This window comes from Condylura cristata, unplaced genomic scaffold (genome assembly GCF_000260355.1).
Source record: "Condylura cristata isolate star-nosed mole 26May11 unplaced genomic scaffold, ConCri1.0 scaffold00014, whole genome shotgun sequence".
In the NCBI taxonomy this organism is placed as follows: domain Eukaryota; kingdom Metazoa; phylum Chordata; class Mammalia; order Eulipotyphla; family Talpidae; genus Condylura; species Condylura cristata.
The window spans coordinates 3,317,737-3,329,561 of record NW_004567115.1 but is presented as its reverse complement, the minus strand read 5'-3'; the positions used below and the strand labels follow the sequence as shown (position 1 = coordinate 3,329,561).

The window sequence follows — 11,825 nt, the reverse complement described above, 5'->3', positions numbered from 1 at the left end:
CCTGAGCCTCTGGCCTGTACCCCAGCTCTGTATGAACAAATAAATAAATTTAAAAATATTGTACCTTTTGTTAGTAACCAGTGCAATCACTATGCTCCGTAATAGGATGCTGCTCATGATCTACATGCCGATCTTAGAAATTTCTGAAAAAATTGGTTATTAAATATAATAAGAGAAAAATAGATAGTTTAGGTCAGGCTGTTTACTCTCAGGTTTAATGTTTTATGCTGCTCCTTATCTTTATAAAATACTCAAATCATTAAAAAGGAATCCATATTTCAGAAAACAAGCAAGTCACTAAACAGTAAGTTGAAAATCATGTACTCTCAAGCTACTATTTAACCTTTTTCATATTTCTTTTTCAACACGAAAAGATGATTAAAAACCACATCATTCTGCGGCCTGTTAGTACCTATAGGACAGATAGTAGAAACACGACTTTTACATTTGCTTACCTCAAAAACAGAATCCGAACCGCAGCCATAGGTCAAGCATGGTCCATGCACTCTCAACACATTCTCTTTCTTCTCATTCTGGAGACTGTAAACAGCCCTGCACAGGTTCCAGTGTTCCCCAACAAAGCCCATGGTGACGCCAGGGGGACACTGCACCTCCAGCTGCAGAGGAAGCAGTGATAGTGATAGAGGTAAGGATGCAACAGACATTTCTGTGCGCACTCCACCTGGAGGCGGCCTATTCACTAAGGGGCTAGGAATAGTACTGGGAAAGTTTTACTGGGACTATTTCATGCTCACGTATCTTCATGAATACATTTAAGGGCAGAGGTCACAATTAGCTTATAACAAAGTTATTGCTTACTATAAATGGCCAGTCCTCCCAGGGTTAAAGCTTTGTGTTTCTCCTTATCTTTATAAAACACTCAAGTCATTAAAAAGGAGCTCATGTTTTGGAAAACAACAGGCAAGTCACTAAATAGGATGTTAAAAATCATTTATTCTCAAGCTATTATTTCATTTTCTTCATACTACTTTTTCAACATGAAAAGGTGACTTAAAACCAGATCATCAGCGGCGCATGCGGCACCTGCCTGGGCTCCTTCTGGACTCTGCCCAACTTAAAGGAAAAGGCGCCTCCACAAACATCTGATGCTCATGATATAAAAAAAGGTTTTTGTCTATGATCTAGGAGTCTCACTTCTCCTGGTGCCACCAATGAAACATTTCAAGCTGAGATGTGTCACTATAAAAGCAAACAAAGACAAAAAGACTCATTTGGAATACTGTATTTTGAAAAACAACAGAATGTGAGTTTATGTCTAAAAGTATATTTTTTAAGATTTATTTATTTGTGCATACAGAACTGGGGTACAGGCCAGAGGCTCAGGGGTGGTGAGAGGCTTCACCAGAGACAGAGTGGGGAGCAGAACAGGCAGATCGACGAAGTACACTGCTGAGGGGAGCAGCGGGCGGGTCAGGAGAGGTCTGCCGCGCCATGTGGTCAACTCTGGGGCAGGTGGGGATCGAACTCATGCGGAAGTGCCTTTAGCTTCTCAGTGCTGTGCTTTAACCCGTTGTGCCACCATGGAGGTCCCTATAAGTAATTTTTAAGGGCCCTTTCAGGTGGCACAATGGATTAAAGCACAGCACCGTGAAGCTGGCTGCAACTTTGGTGCTAGTTTGACCTCCTGCCCCGGAGGTGACCCACATGGCGCGGCAGACCTCGCCTGTTTTGCCCGCTGCTCCCCTCAGCAGTGCACTTCATCAACTGCCTGTTCTGCTTCCCATGCTGTGTCTGGTAAGTCCTCTCACCACCCCTGCACTCTGGCCTGTACCCCAGTGCTATATGCATAAATAAATAAATCTTTAAAAAATAAAATAAAAGTTTCAAGAGCTCGAAACTATTACCCTTTTTGCTAGTTATCACTGCAATATTCCTTGGTGAAGAATTATAACTATATTTAATACAAGCAAGAGATTTATAAAATAATGTGGCAAAAGCTCAAAGTGAAAGTTCTGACAATTACTTTTGTGTCATAATTATTTTTCTAAAAATTTGAGTGCCCTGGGTTTCCATGTGGGATAGGGCTAATGAATTGTCAAATCAAGATATCATTGCTCATACACACACACACACACACACACACACACACACACACACACACACATACACACGCACACATGACAGAATCCTAGGACTGAGATAAAATAGAAAAAAGAGATGAAGAGAAAAAGAATCAAAAATGTATAAAAATAAATTACTTAGAATAATTCATACTTTAGTAAGGGAATGGATGTTGATTACTGTAACAACTTTTAGGAATGTAAAGGTAATTATACTGAGTGAAAAAGGCCAGCCCTAGGCAGTTTTATACTATACAATTCTGTTTATATACCAATTTTGAAATAACAAAATCAAATAGGTGGAGCATATAAAACTGGAGAAATAAAGAAGAAATCTAGATAAATGGTAAAAATTTCCATACATTGGACTAAGATTATGATTTGTTGTAGTTTGTCCTTGCTTCCTGTTTTCGGATAGTTTTCATTCAAAAATCACTAAGAATTTGAGGTAAAGATTCATATAATATAATACTTTTACAATGTATAATACTTTTACAATGGCAAGAATGACAGATGAATGAGATATATGATAACAACTGCTAACATTCATTAACCAATATAGTGTTTTCCAAGTACTGTACTAAGTAGCTGACACCTACTTACTTCTTAACCCTCAAAGCAGTAAACCTAAGAGACAGGTACTAAGGGTTGTAAATAAATTGTTGTTGTAAATGTTGGTAATTAACATAACATGTAAATATCCCAGTGATCCTACAGGATATGTTTCTATCTACTTCATGTGTAAGAACATTTAAGGCTCAAAGAGGTTAAGTAATTTATACAAATTTAAGTAGGTGGTATATCTGAAATTCAAATATTCTTGAATTTCTCTCTAACAGAGCTTTCCTTTTCCCTTGATGTCTTCCTAGAGCTGCATAGACTGTAGAAGTATAACCAAACAGTAATTCAGTACATCATCTGCTTTCTAGTTCTATGAATGCCTTTTAGTAAATAATAGTTACTAAGATCATTAGAGACAGTATTTCGCCCACCTTTCCTGAAAGTAGAAATCTGTAGGTTGTGATGACTAGTGTAAATTTATCTCATCTATTGTAATTTTAGAACCATGTTTATGCTCAGTAATATCTAGATGGAGATATCTAGGTATGCATGACTTGGCATACCTATTCCAGGCAACAGGTACATTTTAGTACAGAACATACAACTGACAACAGGATTCTGATTATTGAGTAAATAACTTTTAACGTGCGTTTGACCCACCAATTATCACTGATATTTGGAGCAACATGAAAAAGCCCCTCATGATTTTGCTTAGGTGAAACATCTTGGCTACCTGCCTTCTCCCTATTATCTTTCATTTTGAATGGCAGTCAGTGAAAATGTCCTTCTATGCAGCTTTGTAAAGAGCACAACTATGCCCTGAGGAGATAAGTGAAGAAATGACAATGGATGAGATTCCTGTTCTCTGACCTCTTGCCTGGCGGAAGGACAACAGAAGCAGCAGCAGGTGCATCGGAAAGGTCTCTGCATTGTCATGACTTCTCGGCCCATACAGTCAGTGACCCGGAGGACAAAGGGCCTTAGCGTCCGGTAAGTGTTCCTGGTGAAGTCATCTGTGTCTTCAGTTACAAAGTAAACCATCTGGTTCACATTGTTCTTGACATCATATCTATTATTAGTTTCAAAACCTGTGACCACTAAAAAAAATCAAACAAGGAGCCATTTTAAATTAGAAGTAGTTAAACAAGGCCTCAAGAAACACATATTGTATTATGTCTTAAGGATGTAAAGAAAAATAGTTTAATGAACATTCAGTTGAAATGTATACAACTGATTAAAACACCAAACTAGTTCATGTGCCAAAGGTGTATTGAAATGATTTCAAGAATATAAAATATTTTTAAGCAATTCAGTGTAAATGATTTAAAAACTTCCACATATAAAGGAATGAAATTACATTTCTGTAGCTCTTGAATTAAATAACTTTAATTATTAAATAATTTAAGTAAGTTAAATATTGTATCATATATTAATCAGCTCAGGATATGTGATGAGGTGATTTGGGTCATTGCTAATGGCAAATAAGAAAATGAAGCAAGAAAAGTGAAAGGCACTCAGTGGCAGTAAGGAATGTGCTGATCTAGTGAGCAGTGGTCAGTGAATTATGAGGATGAGCAGCATCCAGCATTTGGTACTGTGACATCTCACTTCCAAAGCAAGGGCATTGACTAGAATTCAACGGATTAGAGGTTATGTTCTACTTCCACTTATCCGACTCTGGGTGTTTCTAGCTAGCTCATATAGTCTTTTGGTTCCTTCTTTATTCCATTCATGAGAGGTGAACACAGAGGAGCTGGAATGTGTAAAGGTTTGTGGTTGATCAGATAACATACAACCCTTTTCAAATCTAAGAGTTTACAGGTCATAAAAAAATGATTAAATTGCACACAATAATTCCTTTTCTTTTTTTCTTAACAAATGATAAATATTAGGAGCTAGATAATGGATAGTGCAAATTTTCACCTGGTTCAAGTAAAGCTGAACACTACAAAATTATACATACTTTCCAGAGGTTCAAAATGCTGAAGAACGTGTATGTTGTCCAACTGTTGGAATAAAACAAAGTAATTTGAAATGACAGAATCAAATCAGTACTACAAAATTAACAGATGAGACAGGAATTAAAATACAGTTATTGATACCAAAATATATTTTTGGAATTGAATGAAATAAAACAAATTACCAACTGAAATTAGCCTAACCATATCCAACCAGATGTTTCTTAGCAGTGTCCAATAGAATACCACTTTCCTCTAATTCCACTAAAAAGTTCAAAATATTTGTTTAAAATATTAGAAAAGTATCTTCTTGCTACATAAACACAATAAAAGCATCCAGAAGATGGCACTCCCTGGTGGCGCAGCGGGTTAAAGCATCACACTAAGAAGCTAAAGCCACTTCCGCATGAGTTCTATCCCCGCCTGCCCCGGAGGCGACCACATGGTGCGGCAGACCTTTCCTGACCTGCCTGCTGCTCCCCTCAGCCGTGTACTTCATAGATCTGCCTGTTCTGCTCCCCACTCTGTCTCTGGCAAAGTCTTTCGCTACCCCTGAGTCTCTGGCCTGTACCCCAGTTCTGTATGCACAAATAAATAAATCTTAAAAAATAATAAAAAAAGGCATCTAGAAGAAGCTGTGTTGACACTGATTATTCTTACCTCATTTCCCACTCACTGTTCTCTCTTTTTTTATAATTCATACAGATTTATTTATTCATACAGATTTGGGATATAGGCCAGACATGGAGGTGCAGTAAGAGGACTCGCCAGAAATGGAGTGGGGAGCAAAGCAGGCTGAGTGACAACGTACACTGCTGAGGAGAGCAGTGGGTAAAGACAGGAGAGGTCTGCTGCACCATGTGGGTCACCTCCCTCATTGGGGATTGAACTCACACTGAAGTAGCTGTTGCTATCTTTGCAATACTGAGCTTTAACCTGTTGCGCCACCAGGGAGAGTCCCCCCTCCTCACTGTTCCTCTTGACATGTCCAAAGACAGGAGTTGCTCAGCAAGTTCCCGTCAGTTTAATAGTCATAGAGAAAGCTATTTTCTCAGGACTTCAGGAAGAGTAAATCGGCCAGCATGGATTTCAGAAAGGGGTGTCCAACTTGTAGTTATTTCTCAGGTACTTCTAAGAAAAAATTGATTTCTAATCAATTATCTACTAAATACCAAGATTTTCCCTTGGTGTACACCTGAATAAGAGCAGGTTCGTAGGGCCTGAATGTGTGTGCACATGACTATGGCAAAGAGATGAAACATTCTGGCAGAGGGTTCTTTAAAAGCAAGATTGGGGATAATATTATATAAACTGTGATTTTAGATAATACTGATTCCTGAATCCCTATTTATGACGGGATACTTCCTAAATATGTGGATCATTAAATCACAGCCTACACTGTCTAAAATGCTGTATTTCACTAAATATTGGTTGAGTATGTTAATTAATAAAAACATATGATGTGGAAACAAAAAAATTAAAATAGCATACATGTTTTGCAATATGGTTATAGAGAATATACAACTTTTCTTTGATTAAATCATTACATAAGATAACACAATCAAGTCAGAGAGTCTAAACACATTTTATAAAATCTTCTAAGTAGCCAGCAATTAAGCAATTTATAATTCCTTTAAAAGTAAAAATATTTGCTTCTTTGTTAAGAGTGTCTATTACTGAGAAAGATGGTCTAAAGAAATGATGCTTTTTAATGTTGAAGAGTTTGCTTAATGTGTATTGTGACTGTTAAGGAATAGTTTTCTAACAAATTATAAAGCTGCAAGCCAAGCCAATATTTTAAAATATGCTATCACTTTGGATGCTAAAGTGTCTTGACAATCTTCATGAAAATTCATGTGTACATGAGAGTAAAAAACTACAGAAATAAAATGATTGACTCTGTGCCTTCCTACCCATACAAGGTATTTCAAGTAACACCCACACAGCCATCACCCTCTAGGGATATATCACCTGTGTGCCAAAGTAGTCAGCACATTATAAAATGTATCATTAAAATTTTCTTGTAACAACCTACAAAGTAGGCATCAATAGCACTATTGTATAGTATAATGGAATGTACAGCTATTGATTATAGGTAGATAATAATGGTAGATATGCATTTTACATAATGAAATTCATGCCTTGTAAAGTTAGGAATTTTTCTCAAGATGTAGAATAAAGAGGGAGTAGAACTAAAATTAAAAATTAAGTTTTTTTTGGCCCTCCCTGGTGGCGCAGTGGGTTAAAGCACAGCACTGAAAAGCTAAAGCCGCTTCCGCGTGAGTTCGATTCCCGCCTGCCCAGGAGGTGGCCACATGGCGTGGCAGACCTCTCCTGACCCGCCCGCTGCTCCCCTCAGCAGTGTACTTCATCAATCTGCCTGTTCTGCTCCCCACTCTGTCTCTGGTGAAGCCTCTCACTGCCCCTGAGCCTCTGGCCTGTACCCCAGTTCTGTATACACAAATAAATAAATCTTTAAAAAAAAAAAAATTAAGTTTTTTTTTTTTTCTGGCTCTAACTCTGTTTCTTTTCTCCTTTATTTTTTAACTCAAACCATTCCTGAAATAGACAGGAGAATTAATAAAATCTGTTAACTTAAACTCTATCAGAGTAATAGAATAAATTATGTAATTTTTTAATGCTAAAGTTTTTTGAAAAACAATATTGATGGTACACATGTTTAAAAGAAATGACAATTTCTGAATTTATCAAATATAAAAAAGTGACTTTCTAAACATTATCAACTAAAGAAATTTTGTAAGTCTCTCTAAAAATGTAAGAGTTTGTTCTTGAGCTCTACCTGAATAACTGGCTTTCAGTTTTGTCAATTTAACCAAAATTAATTTTTTTTAAAGATTTATTTCTACATACTTAATACATGCACACATACATACATACATATAAGAACCGGGGTATAAGCTAGAGGAGCAGGGGGGCAGAGGACTCACCAGAGACAGAGTAGGGAGCAGAACAGGCAGATTTACTTAAATGCACTGCTGAGGGGAGCAGCAGGAGAGACAGAAGAGGTCTGCTGCACCATATGTATGTCAGCTCCCTGACTGGGGATCAAATTCAAGCCTAAGCGGTAATAGAATTGAGACTTAGAGGTCTAGGCCACCAGGGAAGCCCCAAAATTTCAATCCTTGGTTTATATAAACTCCAATTTTACTGATCCAATTATATTGACATACAAAGATCAACATGATGATATTTTATGATTTTTTTTTAGGAAAGGATATGGGTTCACACATATTTGGCTATGTGCATTTTTTAATTACATTGTATTTTATTGTGGAACATTGTTTTGTGGCACTGTGTATGATTTAGGGAGCTATGTTCACCCCCCCTTCAGATATTAAGTCACCACACTATACTTACTACCAAAGTTCCCATATTCCTCTACAATACTGCAAGTACCAATGGTTTTCACTGTACATGGTTAACAGGTTAATAGATAAAACTGAAAAGAGAAATAATGTCAACTACAAGGAATATTCGGTTCACTATGTGGGGAGACATGTATTAAGTTGACAAACTCTTTGCCTTTAATGCATTTCAGTACTTCATTTCCTAAAAGTGAATCATGATTCAGTATTTCTACCAGATCTTTAATACTAGCTATTTTTATTTTCATTCAAAATATTTTTGAGTTCCATACATGAGTTTTTAAATAATACCACATGGTATACTATCTTGACATTCTGGCCAGTTTGTGACCTTCCTGTCCTGTTAACTCCAGAATGTCTGAATAGATGCAAATTAGAGAGTAATCTCACATTGTGGAAAGGGGTTCTAAGGAATTTGGCCTAATGCATTATCCGTAGTTTACTTATCTAGTTTTTTGTTTCTTCACGTCTGATCCCCAGCCATACGTCATTAGAAAAATATCCCTGGATCTGTGTACCTGGGCTAAGTATTCCAGACCAGGAGGACAGTTTGGCATAGGAGTTGGGCCTGGCATCCATACTACTGGAGCAGACTGACTGGCCATAGGATATCTTCCAGGCTGGTACTGGACTGGAAAGTTACTACCGGTTGGCTGGTACAAGGGGAAGGCACTGGACTGCTGTGGAGTGTAGTATCCAACAGGCATGCTTCCTGGGTAGCCTGCATGTGGAGGGGCAATAGATCCAGGTGGTCCTGTGTTGAAAGCAAATGAAAATATTATACATTATTAACACTCTAATACACTGGAATTAACCATGACTTATTACATGAAGATGACAATGCTGCTATTCAATTCCAGAACTGTTTAATCAACCCATAATATTAGCAAATATTCCCCATCTGCTTCTACTCCCTGCATGCAGGCCCTGGAGATCCCTGTCTCTATAGAGACACCTCATCTGGATATCTCACATAAAGGAAATTATATATCATGTAGCCCTTATGTTTGATTATTTCACTTAGTATAATGTTTCCAAAGTCCACCCATGATGTAACATGTATTAGTATTTCATTCCCTTGTATGGATGAATAATACTCTACTCTGTGAATATATTATACTTTATGAATCTAATGATCAACTGATGAAAATTTGGGTTATTTCTATTTGGTAACTATTATGCATAATATTGTTGTGATGCTGGTATACAAGTTTTGGTTTGGATATTGCCTAAAAATCCAGACATTCTTTTGAGTTAGAGGTAAAACAAAGTTGACATTTTCTGTAAGATATATTGGACAGAAGCTCAGATTTTTGGAGATTTTAGCATTCAAGAAAAGTGTGACTGAGGCTGATGAAGCCTGGGACACATTGGTTATCATAAAAACTGCCCTCATGAAAGTCATCGATTGTGGAACTATATCTCCTACTACATCCTGAAAACAAGACTATGAGATAAATCAAGCATTACTTTATCTAGAAAATATTCCAATTTCAAAGAGCCTATTCTAGCAGCTATCTTTGCTGCTAGAAGTGAAAACTGTATACAGGCATACTTGTTTTTCATGGGCATTTGGTTTTGTGAAGGATACAGAGTCATAACCAACATGAATTATTATAAAAAAGTAATTGGTGTTACCATAGGTAGTAATGTGCTGCAGGATTAGTCAGGAGGAGCCATTAAGAGAGGCAGAAGAGCTATCTCTGGTGTAACATTAAACCCAGTGAGTACAATGGGCAGAAGTTTGGCAGCAAGAATGCACACAAAGAACAGTGGCACAATGGAGGTTCTATAGTGTAGAAGTCAAGGTCAGGTATGAAGCTTTAACACACAAAGCAAGAAAGGAAGGTGTGGAAGGAAAGAAGATTATGAAAAACGTATACTTTGTGCTAACAATTTGACCTTTATATAGACAGATATAATGGAGAATGGAATGATTAGTTCACATCTAGAAACTTTATGAATAAGAAGGTTATATTAGGGAACAACTACTTGCAAAAATTAAGATAGAAGCAATAAAGCTGTTTGAGAGAAAAGGAATAGAAAATGAAGAAATAATAACTAACATTTGAGAAATAGTATTGTCTTGGAGATATACTGGATACAAGAAAAGCGCTCTAATTTCTGATTTGTATTCTTGTAAGCCTTCATAGCAGGGGATGAATGAGAGGATTATATGTGTTCAGAAGTAGGGTCCTAAAGTTGTACTGAGGAATACTAGGCTTTAGACCTAGAGTCCCCAGGGAAAGCAGTCTATAAGCAGTTGGACATGAAAGAATAGAGCTCAAGAGATGTTATGGGGAGCTTAGAGATTTGTAAGTGGTTAATGAGAAATGAGAGCATGGGTATTACTTAAGAGAAAAGTAAAAGGATAGAGGAAGTGAGAGGGAAACAGAGCAAGGCAAGACATGGGAGTAGAGCAAGATAACTCTGAGGAACACAAATTTTGAAGGCTAGAGAACACAAAGTTCTTGATAGAGACTAAAAGAAAAAAAGACAAGTGAAAAATATAATAGTAACTAGAAATAAAGTTAAGTTGGAGTTAAGTGGGAAATCCAATACTGAAAGTGAAGAACACACCTTATGAATAATTTTTATTTCAATTAGTTGATTAATTCTCGTGATATGTGATTTCCACATAAAAATACCTCATGCAGTAAAATTTGTGAATCAATGAATCAGAAGAAAAGTTACAAACTTGATTATGGGCCTATTCAATATAGAGATATAGTTCTAAGAAAACCCTATGTGGTCAAATTATTTTGCTATAAATATGTATTATTAAGAGCTGTTAGGAGAAATGAAAGATAAAACATGATCAAATTCTCTGTGAGAAACGAGCATATTATATCCTCTTCCCTTTACACTTTGAAATTGTTACTAGGATTCTGATTTGTTCTATAGTGGGGGGAAGTCATGCTTAAACTTTGTATAACTAGAGTACTTCACACTTATTTAAAGGAATAACTCCCTGCTATAAAACACTACCCTCCCAATACTTGTTTGAGATTTGCTTTCTTAGTTTTTCTAAATATTATCAACTTCTTTATTTCAACAAGTAATTTTCTCTTTAAATAGACAGACTTAATATAACAAATGTTTCTTTGTTAGCTATTCCACATGTACTTGGAAAAAACTGCTTTCAGTGGGAACACATATCTACTGTTCAATAATGCTAATAGGAATCATATTACTGAAGTTAAAGAAGTTCATTAAAGCTAAATAAATATTTCTAGTATTTTCTTACTGTAAATTATAGGTATACATATCGATACTTTGCATCTCATCATAAATGAATATACAGTTTAACCACTAGGTGGCAACCACAACGAACATTTGTGAACACATTTGTTAAGTGAATTTGTTAACTGAAAATTCCTAAATTATAAGTAATTTAGCACCATACTTTTCAAGTTATCTAGTAATTTAATTTTAAGTATATCTCTTACACTCTTGCTACTTTTAATACAGGGAGGAATAGATAATACTTTCTCAGACAAATACAACATGACCTATAGCTAGTATTTGCATCTTAGAAATGTTCTTCTGTCGTAGAGTCAGGATTCTGAAATACAGAGTTATTGGTAAATATGAGATAGATTATGCAGAACCTGTTGTGTCATTGAAATATAGAGAAAATATTGAATAGAGTGTGATTCTACTACAGGGTTTTAATGCTTTGAATTTAAGAAAAAAAGTTTGAGTCAGCTATGCTGAAATGTTAAGAGAATGTATCAGATTCATACAGCACACATGTACACATCAGGGAGAAGGGGGAAGGAAGCCCTTCTGCTTCAGAGAAGCTGTAGTATGAAAGGCTGCCTAAAGCCATGTTCTAC

The 11,825-nt window shown here is 36.4% G+C and overlaps 1 protein-coding gene across 2 annotated transcripts in view; it reads right to left on the bottom strand.

Moving 5' to 3' along the window:
• Positions 1-11,825, bottom strand: part of PLSCR4 (phospholipid scramblase 4) — a 25,923-nt gene that overhangs the window by 5,349 nt on the left and 8,749 nt on the right. For both annotated transcript variants that reach the window (XM_012724822.1, XM_012724823.1), the window contains 4 exons: positions 8,505-8,740; positions 4,606-4,648; positions 3,513-3,739; positions 456-617 (listed from right to left, as the gene is read on the bottom strand). In XM_012724822.1, the coding sequence (XP_012580276.1) occupies positions 456-617; positions 3,513-3,739; positions 4,606-4,648; positions 8,505-8,740 (668 nt within the window). The remainder of the gene's footprint in view (positions 1-455; positions 618-3,512; positions 3,740-4,605; positions 4,649-8,504; positions 8,741-11,825) is intronic.